At 39.7% G+C, this 20,815-nt stretch overlaps 1 protein-coding gene across 2 annotated transcripts in view; it reads left to right on the top strand.

Moving 5' to 3' along the window:
* KIF16B (kinesin family member 16B) overlaps positions 1-20,815 on the top strand; it is a 385,768-nt gene that overhangs the window by 257,857 nt on the left and 107,096 nt on the right. For both annotated transcript variants that reach the window (XM_006894757.1, XM_006894756.1), the window contains one exon: positions 7,650-7,772. In XM_006894757.1, the coding sequence (XP_006894819.1) occupies positions 7,650-7,772 (123 nt within the window). The remainder of the gene's footprint in view (positions 1-7,649; positions 7,773-20,815) is intronic.

Here is a 20,815-nt window from a genome sequence, read left to right as displayed (position 1 = left end):
GTGTGTTGAAGTCTCCTACCACTAGTGTTGTGCTATCTCCTTTTTTCACTTTGTTAACCGTTGTTTTATGTATTTTGCAGATCTATCATTTGGTGCATAAATGTTTTTGTCTTCTTGATCTGTTGTGCCTTTTGATTGGTATGTAATTTCCTTCCTTATCTTTTATGGTGGTTTTCATTCTGAAGTCTTATTTTATGAGAGATTATTATTGGCACTCCTGCTTTTTTGTGTTTGCCATTTTCTTGGTATATTTTTTTCCCAGCCTTCAATTTTGAGCATATCCTTCTATTCTTTTTTTTTAGATTTGTCTCTTGTAGGCAACATATTGATGGACTTTGTTTTTATCCATTCTGCTACTCTTTTTGTCTTGATTGGTTCATTTAGTTTATACACATTAAATTTTATTATTGTCAGGCCAGGTTTTACTTTTGCCAATTTGCTGTGTTTCTTTTTCTGTTGTTTCTGGTTACTATGGTCCATCTACTTTCCTTTGGTGTCTCTGTGTGAATGACTTAAAATTTCATGTAGTTTTGGTCTTGGTTTCAAAAATTCCTCAAGTTCCTTCTTTTCTGCAAATAATCTAATTTCTCCTTCATATTTGATAAAGAGCTTTGCTTGCTGGCAATTGGTTTCTTTCAATGTTTTAAATGCCATCCCATTTTCTTCCAGCTTGCATGATTTCTGCTAAGAAATCAGAACTTAATCGAATTGTTCTACCCCTTTTTATGTGTGTGTTCATTTTTTAAAATTATTTTTATCATATTAACAACAACGTTACAAATGTCAATGAAATTTTTTAGGGACATTTGAGTTTCTTTCATTCTTTTTTGCCTTGCACTTTTCTCCCTGCCCACTCCTCCCGCCAGTTCACTCTTCTCTTTGAAAAGTAAAAGAAAAATTCTTTCATTGTTATACAATCCCTCCCCGTTTTACCCCTTTTTTACCCTTTGTAGGTAACTCTTTGTTTTTCTCTCACTGCTTTCAGTATTTTATCCATATCTTTTAATATGGAGAATTTGACTATGATTTGTCTTGAGTTTTTGTTTTTGAATCTAGTGTATTTTATGTTCTCTGTGCTTCTTGAATGTGGATATTTTCATTCTTTATCATACCTGGGGATTTTTCTTCTAGTACTTCTTTCACAATTTTCTCAGTGATTTCCCTGTCACTACCTTGTTTTGGAATTCCCATCATATGTATGTTGTTCCTTTTCATATCAGCCCACATGATTGTAATGTTTTCTTCATTTTCTTTGCATCTCAACTCTGATTTTTTTTTCTTGTATGTTTTCAGTGAGGCTCTTGTCTTCCAACTCACTGACTCTCTGTTCCTTTTCTTCAGTTCTACATTTTTGTTCTACCAGCGCATTGGACACTTCTGCCATTTCAGTCTTAATATTCTAGATTGCATTTTCATGCTTTTCTGTTATTTCCAGTACTATGTTGTCTGTAACTCTCTGTCTCATGATGATTTTTTCCCAGTTTTTCATTTTCTTTATCTATACTATCAATTCCTTCTTCCATATTTTGCGTTTTCTTCCATAGCTATTGAAGTTGTTCCTCATCAATGTATTTCTTCTGGATCATTGTCTCTGGGGTATTTTTTATCTTAATGGCTTTCAATGTTTCTTCCATCATTTGAATCTTCTTCTGTAACTATTCACATAACTCCACATTAACGTATTTCTCTGGTTCTCCCTATCTGTTGTATTCATTGAGTCTGCTTTTTTAGGGGAAGGGTTATTTTGTCTTTTCCTGATGACTGAGGCACACAGCTGCTTTTTTGACATTATATGAGTCTTTTCTTAGTAGATATTAGGATGTTGTAGCTATATAGTGACCCAGAGTATGACAACATTTTTTGGAAGACCTGTATATTTGTGCTCCCTTTTTGGCCCGGAGCCCAGAGGTCTGATGGCCGGGCAGCAGTGTTTTCACCAAAGGACCTAAATGGAAGAACAGGGAATTCTGTTGCTTTCTAGAAGCTGTGACTTAGTCCAATTTTGCCTGGCCCAGCCCCTTCTGCTTGAGCTTAAGGGATCCCACTTGGTGTAGCTAGACAGTTATGTTTTCCCCAAAGTACCTGTGATATTGGTGCCCCTGGTACAGGACAGTGAAGGCAGCAGCTGGGTGGTGAAACTGCAGCCCCTCCACTTGGCAAGCAGTGGTTCTGTTGCTGGCCAGGGTGTGAGTGCACCTGGGTTAGATGCTGGGGAAGTGGCTAGAAGACGCTCCTTGGACCTGCCACACCACACAGACCTTGGTGTCTTTGAGCAGAGTAAAGTCCTAGAAGAGTCACACCTCACAATAAGAGCTGCATCTTGCAAGAAGACTCCAGTTGTTTTTGGATAATCTTCAGGAGGATTTTGCTTGTGTGTAATTTGGTGATAATGTTCGATAATTTCCACACTCTCTTCAGTCACCTTTTCTGGGGGGATGAGAATAAATATGGATCTTTTCCAGTCAGTTTACCATGTAGTTGTCCTCCATATTTCTTGGCACAACCTGGTAAACATGTTTGTTGAAATATGCCAGTTGGTATTCTATCAATTCCTGGAGCCTTATTTTTTGCCAGTTTGTTCAGAGCAGCCTGCTCTTCCACCTTCATCATCATTGTCTCTTGATCATATTTTGTTTCTTGAAATTCTTCTGTGTTAGCCAATTCTTTTGATACAATGACTCTGTATACTCCTTCCATCTTCCTTTAATGCTTCCTGGATCATTCAGTATTCCACCCATAGCATCCTCAACTCTCAATTTGAATTTGTTCTTTAGTTCCTTTAGCTTAAAAATGCAAGGGAGTTCTGCTCTTTTGATTTTCCAACACCACCACCTTGCATATTTCATTATAACACTTTGCTTTTTCTTCCTGAGCTGACCTTTGAAATCTTCTATTCAGCTCCTTAACTTTTTGATTTCCCCCCCTTTTCTTTGGCTTCTCAGCACTCTAGTGCAATATTCAAAGTCTCTTCTGACATCCATTTTGGTCTTCTGCCGTCTTTGTGATGACCCTTTTTCATTCTTTACGGATTATATTCTTGATATCCTCCCACAGCTTATCTGGTCTTCACTCATTAGTGTTGAAGGCCTCAAATCTGTTTCTGAGTTGGTTTTTAAATTCAGATAGGGTAGATTCAAGATAAGATTTTGATTCCTATGCATTTAATTTTACCTTCTTTAGCTATAATTTACATTCCCATCTGAGTAGTTAGTTGATGGTCTGTTCTGCATTTAGCACCTTGTCTAATTTTCATTGCCAATACTGAACTTTCCCAGTGATCACTTCAACAGATGTAATAGATCTGATTCCTGTGCATTCCATAAGGGGAAATCAATGTCTATAGCCTGTGTTTATGTGTTAGTATACATTTACTTAGTCTTTGTTGAAAATGTTTCAAAACGTTTTGTGTCTTCATTTTTTCTTGTTGCTGGGGAAAAAAAAAACATTTTCTGTACAAATTTTTGGAGGCAAATGCTTGAGGTTTATAGTCATTTCAGTAATTTTTATTTCATTGTTTTTCCATAGATGATTTAAAGCTTTCCTTGGTGGTCAAGCAGTCTTACTAGAGGAACTACACCCTTTTAGCCTTTTGTTACTTTAGTAACAAAATATTTATTCCAATATCTATTGTAGTGACTCTCAGTAAGCTTTTGTTGAATAGCAAACAATGCCCAACATGAAAAGATCTTTTTGTTTCTCTGATGATTTGCAAGTAAGTTGAAGCATCTCTTCTTTAGCCTATAATTCAGTAGTATTGAGTGAGAGTTCCACTCGCCTTGTGTTAAGAGTTTATTCTGAAATGGCTGTGACCATCATAGTCATGACAGAACTCAGAGGACCAGCCCAGGTGTGAACACCTCTGCTCCATCATGTAAAATAACAAGTCACACAGTCAAGTTCGGAATGAAGGGGAAGGAAGCACAGCTATACATTATAACCACAGGAATAGTTTAGAATAGAGAGACATTGGAATCAGTAATTCTGTCTACCACAGACATGTTATGGCAAGATTCCTAAGACTCTACTGGAAATAAAACTCATGACACTTTCCTTTAGTAGAAACCTTTGGGTACTAGAAGGAACACGTTTAAGACTAGTTTTCCAGTTCGGTCTTGGCTCACATAACTTCCATTTATGGACTGATCACCAGCTTCTTTTGAAACCGTTTATGCATTAGAGACTATGCTCGTTATTAGCCAATGTTGTTGTTGTTGTTGTGTGCTTTTCAGTTGGAACCAACCTGTATCTGACCCTCTGGAAGGTTTTCAGAGGCAGTTAATCACATGAGAGGAAATTGCTCATTCTTTTCTTGCTGAGCAGCTGGTGAATTCAAACCATTTGCCTTTGAGATTCCTACCACTAAGCCACCAGAGCTCCCTGCTTTGTCCATGGCCCTGAGGACATCTAAACCCACATATTGCATCCCTACAGAAGAGGCATTTATCATCTTTTCTTTACTCCTGATTTTGTTTTTCTTTAGCTCTAGTAATATTCTTCAGTCTTTCATCTTTTTATGTAACACTATTTCCAAATTATTGCTATTCAGTCTCCTGCTGAAGAGTCACTCTTTTATAAAAACTTCCTTTATAAAGAATGAGTCTAAATAATCCACTTGGTGATAATGAAAGAAACCTCTTTTAAATCATCCCTGTCAATTCAAAGGACTAATAGACTACACAACCTTCAACTTTCACTTCCTAAGAGAGCAGAAAAGCTGCCTGGTGCCTGGATGCCACTACTGACCACTCCAAAGAGAAACAGTGGAGGATCTTGGACAAAGTGGGAGAAAAATGTGAACAAAATTCAATGATGGCAGTTTAGAGACTAAGGTGCACCTGATCCAGGCTATGGTCTTCACAGAGAGCTGGACAGTTACTAAAGGTGCTAAAAGGAGAATTGATGCCTTTGACTTGTGGTGCTGGAGAAGACATACCGTGGACTGCCAAGAGAACAAACAGATCTATCCTGGAGAGGATGAAACCAAGCTGCCTCCTGGAGGCGAGGACTTTGAAGCTCAGTCTCACATACTTTGGACTCATGATCAAGAGGGACCAGTCCTTGGAGAGGAACATCATGCTTGGAAAGGTGGAGGGAGAGTGCAGGAGAGGAAGACCCAGGATGAGATGGATTGACTCAGTGACTGGAGCTATTGGATTAGGTCTGTCAGAGATGATGAGATTGGCTCAGAATAGGGCAGGATTCAGAGCTAATCTGCACATAGGGTTGCTATGAGTTGCAGGTGATTCAATGGCACATAACAAGAAACAAGAACAGTAAAAAGCCCTAATTTTAAGAATTTCCTCTGTGATTTTTGTTACCACTCAAAGGCAGTCAACAACAACATGTGCTGCCAGTGTTCACACCAAGATGGCAAGGCTTCATCGCACATACACTGGACATTGTGGTGATGGTAGGATGTCAGTCCTTGAGAAAATACTTCGTGCTTGGAAAAGTAGGTCAGTGAAAAAGAGGAAGACCCTCAAAAATTTCAGTCATCACAGTGATTGCCACAACGAGCTTCTGCACAGTAGAAATTGTGGAGATGGCACAGCATCTGATAGGGTTTCATTCTGTAGTTGTAATAAGTATGATCAGTGTGAATCAAAGCTGCCTCAAAAGCACCCAGAAGTATGGTTTTAAAAAATTACTTAAACAGTGGAATAATTGCACCTTTGCAATAAGCAATTTTTAGATCTTGTCTTGGATGATAAGCCACGTGATGTGAGGGGATTAAAGTATTTTAAAAGATTGGTACCTTGATATGTTGCCAAAGCTAGAATTAAAACAGTAATCTCACACAAAACATGTGCTTTTATGTCATCTAGATATCTTAGTGTGCACACTCTCACTCACTCTCTGTCTGTCTCTGTCTCGCTCTCTCTCTCTGTCTGTCTCTCTCCGTCTCTCTCCCCCTCACACACACACCCCCTCCCCCCCACACCTCATCCCCGGTAAAGGATTCAAGGGTCCATGACCTTTTCTGTCTGGCTGAAAGAGAATTCAGTGTCACTCTTTTCAGACAACTGAGGGAGTTTTATTGCCTAATCATAGAAATCATGAGATTCCCTCTCCTTATGTTCTGTATATGTTCGTTTGATTTGTCACAGATGTAACTGGAATTTTGTAATTTAGAGGTCAAAGCAAATTTTAGATTAGCCTGCATCCAGATCCTGGTGGCTTTGGAAGTTGTGCTGCCAACCCAGCTGCTCTGCAGGACAAATATGAGCAGTCTTCTCCTTTGCTGTGTCCAGCCTCTGAAAACCCCCTGGATGGTCAGACATGGGTCAGTTCTGACTCTCCAACACCTAACGCTGCCACCACCTGCTTGCCTCAGTTATGTTGCCTAAACTCATAGTCTTGCCTGTCATCTGATAAATAGGCTTAATAATTGTTAATAACTTAGAGGGAGACTGAGCTCAGATGGCCTGGTGATAAGGAGTGGTACTGTCAACCCAAAGGCATACAGTTCAAATCTTCTAGCTATTCTGAGGAAAAAGGATAGGCACTCTCCTCCTATGTGAGTTAATAGGCTCTGAAAACTTGCTGGAGGGTCAGCTATGAGTTGGTTCTGACTCATTGGCACGTAATATTAGCCCACAGGGGATTTGAGAGTTTCAAATATATTACAACATATAACCAGGTCCATCTCTAGTAAGTATTTAATATGTGCTAAGTATAATAATTATGTTGTCTTCTAGCATGCTGTCTCTCTAAGAAAGTTACAGAGCCAGCAAAAGATAGAAAGACTGAGCAAGTTGAATTGACACAGTGATTGTAACAATGTATATCAAAGATCATGATGTTGGCACAGGATAGGGCAAGGTTCAGGTTTTTTGTTCATAGGATAAATAGGAGTCGTAGTAACTTGGTAAGACCTAGCAGCAACCACAAAATGACTACCTATCAAATCTGCTTCTCCTAAAACCAGGTTAACGCAAATTTTAAAAAGAAAAAATTATGTAGATTATTACCTCATGTTCATATTCAAGAACATTGATTTAGAAGATTTCTTCCTCCTCCTCCAAAGTTTCTTCTACAAACCGTTCTGGCTTTCTACCATTCAGATAATAAATATTTGTCAGACCAAGTTGATTTTTAAACCAATGACATATAAATAAAATACTTGGGGTTTGTTTTAATTATGATGTAAAAAGTTTTCCATACGACACTGGTTACTAGAAGTGACTAGAGATGAAAAATAAAGTGAATTTGAATAAAATCTCCAGCTTTTACAGTTTTATATACAGGAGGCTTTATAGTCTGTGAAGAATAAAAGAAGTTTGTCAGATAGTCCAGACTTTTCAAAAAGAAGTCTTGTTTACACTGATGATTTTTTTTTTACAGTCAGTGTACATAATCTGTTCCTTTTTTCACTTGTTCTTATAAATTGGAAGGAACTTCAAAGCCAAACTCCATTTCTAAGTGCTCTGCCCTAGCTTCTTGGAATGGTAAACCTGAAGAATAGTCTTTTGTTATGAGAGACTTAGAATTTTTCTTTCAAAGGAAACCATCATTTTTCTAAATACTCTGTAAGTTTGATGCTCTTTTCTCTCCTTGAAACATGTTTTCTCCTTTCTACCCACACCAAGTATTTTCACTGGAGTAATCTGGTTTCTCTTTGTTCTCTCTATCTGCTGTGCCTTTGATAGCGGATGGTGTCTCGCTCTTTGGGAGCAAATCCGTATGACCTGAAGGACCCGATTAAAATTAGTATTCCACGCTACGTTCTCTGTGGACAAGGAAAGGATGAACACTTCGAGTTTGAGGTCAAGGTAAGTATACCTTCTTTACCTTTCTGCAGGAATGGCTGTTTGATGTTACACAGTTTATTCTCTCTCTCTCTCTGTGTGTGTGTGTGTGTGTGTGTGTGTGTGTGTGTGTGTGTGTGTGAACAGAGATGAAGACTTCTTGTTATGTGAGAGATCAGTCACACCCTTCTTTAAACCCCTATGTGAAACTCTAGACTACAACCTAGAGGAAAGTTATCCTGTAAAAGACAGCCATGGCTAGACAGTTTCTCAGTGCCAGTAACTGAGTGACTAAGTAGCCTGGTCTGCCCAAGACTGAGGGGTTTCCTAGGGTATGAACTTCAAGGGCACACAGGACAGCTGGCCACTCATCTCATAGGCTCAGACTCCATTCCCTAATCTATAAAATGGGAATGATGCCATTTGCATCACAGAAATATCAGTACATTTGAATTGCTAATTCTAATGGCTAGCATATACAATAAATGATGTTACTACTACTACTACTATTACACTATTACACTGGAGCTCTGGTGGTCTAGTGGCAAGAAGATGTCCTCCAATTCTGAAGGCATGCAGTTCAAGGCCACTACCTGCTCCACAAGAGAAGGATGGGCAGTCTCCTTCCATGCAATTAACTGCCTCTGAAAACTCATGAGAGGGTCAGCTATGGGTCAGTTAAGACTTTATGGTATACAACCACAAACAACTATTATTACTAATGCTGCTATTATTTCTATTATTATTATTATTAGTTAAGAAGGTCTCCTAATCTGTTCAAAGCATTTTTTGATTTGTGAAATCTTGATGTAGAGATGTGCTCTTATTCCTTACATCATACTTTCCGAAATAATGACTTCACCTTTATTCATAATTTATTTCCATTGACTCATAGGACTTCTTTAAATGTGGCTTGCAACCATCCTCTCCCCAAGGAGTTATTGATAACTCAAGCCTCTTCATGTTCAAGGACGGGTGAAGGCTCTACTGTCTTAAATCCACCAGCCTCACTCGTGTTCCTGTGTTAGCATGTTCCACACATGATTTTGCTGAGATAAGCACTAGATGGGGAATCTAGATTCTGAGTATAGAGTCTCTGGTTCTTTGGCAGTTTGCTGAGTGACCCGAAATAAGCCATTTAACTGAAATGATTAGATGATACTTCTGAAATGATTGGGTTAACCTGGGAAGCCCTTTTTTTAAAAAAAAATTGGTTTTATTTTATTATTATTAATTTTAATGTTTACAGAGACTTTGGATTTCTATTCATTCATTGTTGCATTTTTCTCCCTCCCCAGCCCTCCACCCCCAATTCACTCTTCTCTTTGAAAAGTAAAAGAAAAATTCTTTCATTGGTATACTGTGCAGCCTTTGTTCTGGACTCTTGTCATGACCATAATACCCAATTGTATATTGCTTTTAAACAATTCTTTCCCTCATTTGTTTCAATGCAATGTACAAAGCTTTAGAATCCTTGCCTCCAAGGAGCAGCTTGGTTTAAACTTCTCCAGGATGAACCTGTTTGTTCACTGAGCAATCCATGGTATATTCAATACTCTTCTCCAGCACCACAGCTCAAAGGCATCAATTCTCCTATCATCCCTAGTCATTGTCCAACCCTCTGATGCATAACAAGTGATTGCAAAGACCATGGCTTGCATCAGGTGCACCTTAGTCTCCACAGTAACACCATTGCTCTTCAGTACTTTGGCAAGGTCTCTGACAGCAGACTTCTGCAATACAATATGTCTTTTCTTTTCCTGGCTTCTGGTGCCAAGAGAGTTGATTGTGGAGCCAAGCAAACGAAAAAATGTTTACATTCTCTATCCCCTCACCATCCATCATGATGCTGCCAGTGGTGAAAATCTTTGTTTCCTTGATAATGAGCTTCAATCCATATTGAAAGCTGCAGTCCTTCACCTTCTGCAGCAAGGACTTCAGGTCCTCCTCTGTTTCTGCAAGCAGGATTGTATCATCAGTATAACGCAGATTGTTGATGAGTCTTCCTCCAATCCTGATGCCACATTTTTCCTCATGGAGCCCAGCCTCCCAAATAATCTGTCCTTCATATAGATTGAAAAGGTATGGATATAGGACACATCCCTGGCGTACACCCTTCCTTGCTCTGTTTTGACAACTGCCTCCTGGTCCAAGTATAGGCTTCGCATAAGCACGATCAAGTGTTCTGTGATTCCTATTCTTTTCAGATTTAGCCACAATTTATTGTGGACCACACAGTCAAACCTTTGCATAGTCAAGGAAGCACAGACAGACATTCCTCTGGTACTGCCTGCTTTCAGCCAAGATCCATCTAACCTTAACTACAATATCCCTAGTATCACAGCCTCTTCTAAACCCAGCCTGCACTTCTGACAGTTCTCTGCTGATGTGCTCTTCCAGTCCTTTTTGGGTAATCTTCAGCAGAATCTTTTTTGCATGTGGTATTAATGATATTGTTTGATAATATCCACGCTCTATTGGATCACCTTTCTTTGAAATGGGAACAAATAGCAATCTCTTCCAGTCAGTCAGCCAAGTGGTTGTCCTCCAGATTTCTTGGCACAACTTGGTGAGTGCTTCTAGGGCAGCATCTGCAAATACATTTTATAAAAAACATAAACACAAGCTATACACATGGATTTCACCTGTTGATGTTTATAGGAATCAGATCGATTACATCTGTGGAAAGAACCGCTGGAGAAGCTCAATATCAGCTGTGAAAACTAGGCCAGGAGCTGATTGTGGAACAGAACATCAACTACTAAGTTCAAACGGAGGCTAAGGAAAATGAAATCAAATCCATAGGAACCAAAATATTACCTTGATTCTATCCCACCTGAATTTAAAAACCATCTCAGGAACAGGTTTAAAGCCTTGAACACTAATGAGTGAAGAGCAGATGAGTTTTGGGAGGATATCAAGAATATCATCCAGGAAGAATGCAAAAGATCATTACAGAGACAGTTGTTGTTGTTGTTGTTGTTGTTGTTAAGTGCAGTAGAGTTGTAGACAACTCATAGCGACCCTATGAACAAAGACCTGAACATTTGCATAAATTTCATCATTTCTCCAAGTTTATAGGGTTTCCAGAGGCAAACTATTTCAGAAGTGTGTGCCACTCTTGCTTCCATGCTTGTTTTATCGGGGAGCTCCTTCAAACACTGTTCACCATGGATAACCATTCTCGCATTTGACACATCAGTGTCACAGTGTTTGGCATCGGAGCAACCACGAGTTACCTCTGCACAGCAAATGGACAGACTAGTCCTATACTGCTTAGAAGAATGTTTGACCAAAAACAAAAACAGGCCTGAGGGCCACAGATTAAAATCACCCACCTTTGGCTTGGAAGAAAAGACCAAAATGGGTATCAGAGGAAATCCTTGAGTATTGTACTAGAGTGCCAAGAAGCCAAAGCAAAGGGAAGAAATCATGATATTAAGGAGCTGGGCAGAAGATTTCAAAGGACATCGTGGGAAGACAAAGTAAGGTATTATAATGAAATGTGCAAAAAGCTGGAGTAAAAATCAAAGAGCCAAATTAGCTCAGTGTTTCTTGAGCTCAAGGAACTGAAAAACAAATTCAAACCTCGAGTTGCAATACTTATGGATGCTTTGGGTAGAATATTAAATGATCCATGAAGTATTAAAAGTGATGGAAAGAGTCTACGGAGTCATTATAACAAAAGGAATTGATGGACACAGAAGAATTTCATGAAAACAATGTATGAGTAAAAGCCTGTGGTGATGAAGGAAGAAGTTCAAGCTGCTCTGAAAGAATTGGCAAAAACCAAAGCCCCAGGAACTGACGGTATACCAATTGATATACTTCAACGAACAGATGCTGCCCTAGATGTGCTACTTTGTGGTACTCCTCATAATGGTATACATATTCAGGAGGTTGGATTTTATGAGGAGGAATGTGGCATCAAGATTGGAGGGAGACTCATCAACAACCTGACATTATGCAGATACACAGTCTTGCTCACTGAATCTGAGGAAGACCTAAAGCACTTGCTGCAGAAGGTTAAGGACTGCAATCTTCTATGTGGATTGAAGCTCAATATTAAGAAGACAAAGATTCTCACCACTGGGCCAATTGGAAGCACCATGATAGATAAGAGTTTGAGGTTATTAACAATTTCAGCCTGCTCACCTCCACAGTTAAAACTATAGTCACCAGCAGTCAAGATCTTAAAAGAGAAATTGCACTAGAGAAATATGCTGTCAGGGACCTCTTCTACAGAGCAACAATGTTTGTCTGGAGACAAAGGTGCCCCTTATTTAGGCCAACGTCTTTGCAGTTACTTGCTATGAATCAGAGAGCTAGACATTCACTAGGATTGGCACCAGAGTTTATGCCTTTGACTTGTGGTTCTAGAGTATTGAACATACTGTGGGTTGCCAAGAGAATAAACAGGTTTAACCTGGAGAGGGTGAAACCAGGCTACTTCTTGGAGGCAAGGGTTCTGAAGCTTTGTCATGCATACTTTGGGCACATGGTGAGGAAGGACCAGTCCTGGGAGAAGGATATCATGCTTGGAAGGGTGAAGGGACAGCAGAGGAGAGGAAGACACAAGATGAGATGGATTAACAAAGTAATTAAAGAAATAAGGATAGGTATGTTGGAGACAGTGAGACTGATGATAGAGCTGAGTTCAGAGCTATTGTACATAGGGTCGCTATTAGTCTCAGGTGACTCAGTGACACAACATAACAACAATACAACATGCACCTACATACATACACATATATAAAAATAGGTTTTGAGGGTATATTTGGATTATTTAACTATTGTTGAATTAGAAAATAAATATTGGACAGTCACAGATTTCTCCATAACAAGAACTTAGAGTACTGAAGTCCTGTGATGACTTTAGTTGATATATCAACATTCTATTTGAAGATGTAAATGCATTAGAAAAATACACCTCTCATTTATAATTGACGATTTCACAGATAGAACTTAAGACATGAGTAAGGAAGATATTAAATTTATTTTTAACAAAGCTGATGTAAGTAAACATTTCTGGTATTAATGTTGTTGTTGTTGATTGCCTTCAAGTTGAACACAACTCATAGCAGCCCTATGAACAAAAGGCCTGAAGCTCCTCTACAACTATTCGCATTTATCAAAGTTCATAGAGTTTCCGGAGGCATGTTGTTTAGGAAGTGGATGCCACTCCTGCTTCCAAGTAATAGTAGCACAGATGATATGTAGTCCGGGCATATAGTAAAGATGCTGCTGTAAAGGCAGATTTGAGAAACCAGATACAGAAAGCTATGTGGAGCCTTCAGAACCTAAGTTGTCACTCCAAAAATACATAAAATCTGAATCCAAAGAGTTCTGCTTTCTTTGAACTTAGTATCAAAGCAAAGTTCTGAGAGCTTGCTGTTGTTCTGCTTCCTTTTGTACCATCCCAGGTGCTACTGTGGTGTTTTTGTTTCAGTGTAAGGTCTTCATTCCCACCTAAGAAATAACTCTTGATGCATTCACGGATGGGTGGGCCCCAGTACTGGGTACGCAAGAAAACATCCCACCATAGAGGTAGTGGGACCTAGGATTGGAAACACAATCTGCCAAAACTGATGGAAGTGGTCTCCTGCTAGGCAAAATCAAAGCTATTGGGATGTACTGGGTACACTGACCTCCTCAACCATCTCTTCCAACTAATCTCATCTGCATTGCAGCCTCACAAGGTACAATTTACTTACCTATGGTTACAATGGGGTTAATAAAGCCACTTGATGGCATGAGGGCTGTCTGTGTTTATATATGTGAAACAGAGCTGTGCCACAGTCTAGATACAAAGTTTGTACTAGAATAAGGAAACTACTATTACATACACATTCATGCATTATCATTAATAACAAAACATCAGTGTACGAGTGGATAAACAGGCAAAACAAAGAGATATGGGCAGTTAAGAAGAGCTTCACTCAGGCCCACACATGGGTCTAACACACAGTATTTTGAAGCACTCACATTAGTATATCCTGTAAATATATCCATATACACAGCAGAGCCAACAGGAGGCAAAGTTAGATTGATTTCTTAATCATAACCAAGTATCCTGTGGAAATGAGTTGCTGATCTGAGAGACTCAGCAATCTCAGGAGTAACTCAAATTCAATAATCAAAACAAGTCGACTGTTTAGCAGGTTTCTGAGGTTGTAAATCACAGGGGAGGAGATTGTGCATATTTTTTCTGGCAGTCCCTGGTGGATTTAAATCACTAGACGGCTGCCACCTTTGGGTCAGCAGCATAGTTCCGTATGGACTACACCTAGAGCTTAAAGTCAGTTGGCAGAGTATAGCTCATAGAGACAGTGTTCTACATCTTATTTTGGATACACCTGAGATCTTAAAAGCCTTCTAGCAGCTGTTTAATGCAGAGCTTTTGCCTCTTCTTGTCTGGAAAAATAGAGTGAAGAAAATGATATAGAGAAACAATCTAAAGGACCACATAAACCTCAGCCTCCCTTCCCCTGAGACTGGAAGAACTAAATAATGCCCAGCTACCTATGAAACAAGTGAAGAATGTGGAACAAAACTAAAAAATCATGAACATGGCTAGACTTGTGGTCTAATAGGGACTGGTAGAAACCCCAAAACTGTGACCCTAAATTACCTTTGGAGCGTGGAACTAACTAAACTTATCCTCTGCTCAGCTTTTATCCAGAAAGTAAACAGACCTCTGTGGTTAACAGTAACACCAGGGAGTTACTCACTCCTTAAAACAGTCAACTATACAAAACCAGAATGGCAGCATTTGCCCAGGAATAATTGTTAGAAGGTAACAAAGAATAGGGAAGAGAAGAACGGAAATGAGTCACAAAGAACAAACAGGAAGAGTACTGTTAGAATGTGGGTCTTTTTTATTACCATTGAGTCAGAACCATCCTGTGGGTTTTTAGAGGCTATAAATGGCATAGAAGGAAATTGCCCATCTTTCTTCTCTGGAGCAGCTGGTGGATTTGAGCCACTTTCCTCTTAGTTGGCAGCACAACTCCTTACCAGTAAGCCAACATAATAAATGTATATGAATAGTTGAGTGCAAAATCAACTTCCTCATAAGCTTTCATTCAAACAACAAAGTTTTGGGGAGGAAAAGCAGAGTGTCAACTAAAAGATTTCTCTTGTAATCTAAATGAATTTTTATGGCTTAGGCATTATGGATAGGGTCTGTGGGGTTTTCTTCATTCTGTGTTCTCAGAGATGAATTTGGAGATTAAATTTTTCAACTCTTCCATCCACCCTCTCTAAATTTCAGGTATAGGCAACAGTTCCTATAAAGAATAATTACAGTTAGAATAACATTTTTGCTACGGCTGAATTCCTCACTCAGTGAGCCGTTGGGTTTAAGAAGGCTAATCCAAAGGCCTGACCTCATTGGTGTTTCAAATCTACCAGCAGCACCGTGGGAGAAAGATGGCCAGTCTACTCCTGTGTGATTTATAGCCTAGGGTCAGCTATGAGTTGATTCCAACTTGATGACTCTGAGTTTTGAAGTTTTTTTGAAGGTAAAAATTACTATTCTTTAAAAGAATTCTTTTTTCTTTAGTTGTTTGTCTTTTTTTAGGAAATATGTACTATTAGTACACTTAACAGATTTTTTCTGTTACTGAATTTTATATTCTAGAAAAATTCTTATTGCTTTTCTTTATATAAATAAATAATCACTCACTCACTCACTCAATCAATCAATCCACCCACCCATCCATCCCTGAGGTGGCATCCACTTCCTAAACAACATGCCTCTGGAAACTATGAACTTTGATAAATGACGATAGTTATAGAAAGGCATCAGGCCTTTTGTTCATAGAGTCGCTATGAGTTGTGATCGACTCTGGCAATCAGCAACAGCCTTGCTCATGATAATCTTAAAACTCTTTAAGACAATATGACTTTGGAGCCTGGACACACACAGCAAGGTTCTGTGCCCACTCAAGTCACCTATCAGGGTCCAACACCCACTTTCAGTGAAATCCTGCTGACCCTACGATGCTGGTGATCACTGCCTGTTCCTTTACAAAGTCTAGCTGTCTTGTGTGAACATGTGGAACTGTCTTTGGGGAGAGTCATCTTTATGGCATAGTCATCGATATACCCAGTCCCTCCCCCTTATTTTATCTGTTTCTGAAGGACACGTTCCTAGGAGTTCCTATTCAGAGTACTATCTACTATTGCTGTACTGTAATCCCATCAGCATATGGTTCGAATCTCACTAGCTGCTCCACAGAAGGATGGGTAATCTCCCATTTGATTAACTGCCTCTAAAATCCCACTGTGGGTCAGCTCTGACTTGATGTTACACAACAACAGTACCTTGTCATTATGTGCCATCGAGTCTAGTACATGCATACGAACTCTACAAACAACAGACCTGAAACATGCCCCGGCCTTTGCTATCCTCATCATCTCTGACACCCTTGAGCCCATTGCTATAGTCCATCTCTTTGAAGGTCTTCCTCTCTTTCATTGACCCTCTGCCTTTCTAGGCATGATGTCGCTTTCCAAGGAACAGCCCCTCCTAACAACATTCCCAAAAGTGTATGAGACAAAGTTTCGCCTTCCTTGCCTCTAAGAACACTCTTGCTGCACCTTTTCCAAGACACATTTATTTGTTCTTTTGACAGTCTGGGTCCTCTGTAACTGTGTCTAAATGGGCAGAAAGATGTCTTCCCTGTTGATTGATGTCAGTGACGAGGCAGATAAGCTGAAGGTGAATGTGTTTCACTGATTTTTGAGAAGAACATATTCTGAGCTAAGTGCTATTGCCAGTCGGAAAACACCTGCAAAATGTGTGTACTTGACTAAAGGAAGACTATTAGGAATAAATTCACTAACTGAAGTACACAACCATCTTCAAACTCCTACTTCAAATGGTTTTTAGTCATAGATGCATAAAACCAATTACACCACATCATGATTGCCATTTTCTCTTAGCTAGGACAGGACAGACAAGGGTTTATCTTCTAAATTACATTTCAGCTTAATATCAGGAACCAGGATGCAGAGTTCATGCATAAGACAAACAGAGGTTGTCATACTCTTGTATCAGAGAGAAAAACGGTTGTCTCTGGTTTTGTTTAAAATTTCCTGCCTTTTAACTCACTTATTAGAGTAGTTATATAAAGAAATAAACTAACATTGGTGTATTACATGCATAGGAATCTCTGGTGACCTAGTGATAAGAAGCTGCCCTACCAACCTGAAGGCACATGATTTGAATCCACCAGCTGCTTTATAGCAGAAAGATAGGCAGTCTCCTCTGGTGCAGTTTATTGCCGCTGAAAACCCATTGAAGGGCCAAATATGAGTTGGTTTTAACTCAAGTATACCAACAAGAAGATATATAGATATAGTACATTTACAGTTTCCTATGAGATTTTGATTCTGTAAATATAAAAGTAATCAAAGAATATTCTATAGAAGTCTGTCTCTCTTTAAGCATGTAAGGTCGCACCTCTCCCACAGGTCATCTGTTCACAGATGTTATAGCCTGAGATCATGTTGGCTTCTCCTTTCTGGTCATCTTTATTCTTTATGTAAGCTTCATGATACTTCGTCAGTCTTATGCCGCACTGCCTCCTCAGCTCTCACACAGTGCCTGACAAGTAGAGGTCACTCAGTAAAGACTTGTCAGCAATATGGACCTCTTAAAGCCAGGCCTATATGGGTTTCTCACTGGGAAAAGGGACTGTGTGCCCTGGGTGAACAGTTTTCCTTGGGCACCTATATGTCCTGTGTTCTCTGTTAGTTTGCCATTGAGTCATCACCTTTGCTTTTTTTTGTGGTACAACCAGTGTATATGGAGGTGAGTTAAGCTGCTTCCCTGTGCTGGGTCCAAGAATGCCTCTCCCTCCCATCTTCCACTCTATCTTCCCTCTCATTTTTACACCTTCACTATCCCAGTGTATAAACATGCACACGTGCCTCCTGGCGATCATCCACACCTACAAATTATGATTTTTTTTTTAGTTTAACTTTGGCTCTTCACAAACAATTAGATGTTTATGCCCTCTGTAAGCTTCCTCAGCATCGTCCTGGACCCCTGGTTGCTCAACAGCAAAGATGTGTCCCTGCATTTTGTAATTCAGCCCTGTTGACTGGTAATCCAAGTGGTAGATTTGGTCCAAGAAACCATCCTGGCATAACGGATAAGCACTGGGGATTCTAACATAAGGCCTGATGCCTCCTGTGCCCCAGTGGCTCCTCAGGAGAAAGCACCTACTGGTCCGGCTCTGTAAAGAGGCCAGCCTGCCAAGCCCTTTGGTCGGTCTGCTCCGCCATGTAGGGCTGCTGTGAGTTGGAGTAGGCATGAACCACAACACTTTTAGCTCAGTCAAGATCAGGAATCCCATACTTGACCTTGAATATACGATATCCAGTGCTCACTTCGGCCCCACGTATACTAAAATTGGAATGATACAGAAAAGATTAGCATGGCCCCTGCGCAAGGATGACATGAAAATTCATGAAGTGTTCCATATTTTTATAAAGGAAAGAAATCAGAAAAGTAAGAAGTTGTACAAAATATTTCAAAGGGCATGTCCGAATAACAAAACAATGTATTATATTGACATGTACAAAGAGCTGGAGTAAAAAATTGAAAGGGATGAACTCAAATGGCATTTTGCAAGCTAAAGGAACTGAAAAACAAATTCAAGCCTTGAGTTAAAATACTTATAGATTCATTGAGCAGAATATTGAATGATTCAGGCAGTATCAAAAGAAGATGAAAGGAGTACCCAGAGTCACTGTACCAAAAAGAACTCACACAGAAGAAATTCATGAAACAGTAAATGATCAAGAGGCAATAGTGATGAAAAAGGATGTTCGAGCTGCTCTGATGGAATTGGCAAGAAACAAGGCTCCAGGAAATGGTGGCATACCAGTTGACATATTTTAACAAACAGATGCTGACCTAGACATGCTCATCAGATTGTGCCAAGAAATATAGAGGACAATTACTTGGTAAACTGACTAGAAGAGGTCTATATTTATTCCCATTTAAAAAAAAAAGTTATCCAACAAAGTGTGGGAATTATTGAACAATATCACTTTTATCACATGCAAGCAAATTCCTGCTAAAGATTATCCAAAATTACTGGTACAGTACAGTGGCAGAGAACTGCCAGAGATGCAAGCTGGGCAGAGAAGAGGTCGAGGCACTAGAGACATCATAGCCAATGTCAGACAGATCTTGGCTGAAAGCAGAAAGTACTAAAGGAATGTCTATCTGTGTTTCATTGATTGTGCAAAAGAATGTGATTGTGTGGATCACAACAAATTGTGGCTGACATTGGGAAGAATGGAAATCCCAGAAGACTTAATTGTGCTTATGCAAAACCTATAGTTGGACAAGGAAACAGTTGCCAAAACAGAGCAAGGAAATACTGCATGGTTCAAAATCCAGAAAAGAGTGCATCAGGGCTACATTCTTTCTCCATACCATATCAGTATATATGCAGAACAAATCATTCAGGTGGGTGTAGTTTATGAGAAGGAATGTGGCATTAGGATTGGAACAAGTCCCGACAACTGGCATTATGCATGTTGTGACAACCTTGCTTGCCAAAACTGAGGAGGACCTGAAGCATTAGCTACAGAAGGTCAAGGACTACAGTCTTCAATATGGATTGCATCTCAACATCAAGAAGGCAAAATTCTAACCTCTGGGCCAGTTGACAGCACCATGATAGATGAAGAATAGATATAGATTGTTAACAATTTCAATTTGCTCAGTTCCACAATCAACACTTTGCAGCAGCAGTCAACATATCAAAAGATGAATTGCACCAGGGAAATCAGCTCTCAGGGACCTCTCCCGAGTCTTGAAGAGCAGCAGTATTGGTCAAGAGACTAAAATGTGCCTTATCCAGGCTTTGGCCATCACACTTGTGGCTATACATTGGAGAGGTAGACAATGACTAAGAATGACAGAAAAATCACTGATACTTTTAAGTTGTGGTGCTGGAGAAGACTATTGAATAGGCCATGGACTGCCAAGAAAACAAACAGATCTGTCCTGGAGGGAGTGAACTCAATTTTCTCTTTGAAGGCAAATATTTTTGAAGCTTCATCTCAAAAAATTTGGGCATGTTGCCAAATGGGACCAGTCCTTGGTGAAGACATAATGCTAGGAAGGGTGGAAAGACAGCACAGGAGAGGAGGATCATATTTGAGATGGGTTGACACTGTGACCGGAGTAATGGGGCTAGATGTGTCGGAAACAGTGAGATTGACTGAGGGTAGAAGAGGTTTCAGAGATACTGTGCAAAGTATTACTATGAGTCATAGTCAATTCAATGGCACATAACAACAACAACCCAATGCATTATATACTTTGTCACCAGGACTTTTTTCCAACACTATAGCAACATGCAAACCACAATATGACAAACTATCTGATAGATGTTGGATCAAATATGTATATTTATGTCCACAATACAAATATATATACATTAATACATATTTAGCCAGAATACAAGTCTGTGTGGACTTAACAGGGCTAGGTAGGTGGTAGTTATGTTAGGTGCTGTCAAGTCGAGTCCTACTCATAACAACTCTATGAACAATATAGATCTGAACTCAAACCTGCCCTGCACCATCCTTAGCATCCCCCACACCTCTGAGTCCATTGCCACAAACACTGCATCAATCCGTCTCCTTGAGGGTTTTTGTCTCCTTTGCTGACTGTCCACCTCTCCAAGTATGATGTCCCTTTGCAAGGAATAGCCTCTCCTAACAACATGGGTAGATAAGATACATGACCCCTCCTTTCTGATTATAGCTAGTCTATAACTAACCTAAGGCCTAGAGCTGGGGAGATGCTTAATACTGAAAGTCCTTGTATCTGCTGCAGCCACTAAATGGAGAGGCCTCAAAGGGGGGATGTGGTATGGCAGGGCAGCAACTCAGTTGGCACCCTCACTATCACAGCTGACGAGCAGGATGACAGGACCACTCTACCAATAACAGAAAAAATAGTTCTAGAACATGTCAGCTTGAAGCATGAACAAACCAGAAGACAAAGAGGTTTTTTATTTGACCTGGAGATA

Source organism: Elephantulus edwardii, unplaced genomic scaffold (assembly GCF_000299155.1).
Source record: "Elephantulus edwardii isolate Elephantulus edwardi_28Jun2011 unplaced genomic scaffold, EleEdw1.0 scaffold00150, whole genome shotgun sequence".
NCBI classification, from domain to species: Eukaryota; Metazoa; Chordata; class Mammalia; order Macroscelidea; family Macroscelididae; genus Elephantulus; species Elephantulus edwardii.
This window is presented reverse-complemented; position numbering and strand designations above follow the sequence as displayed.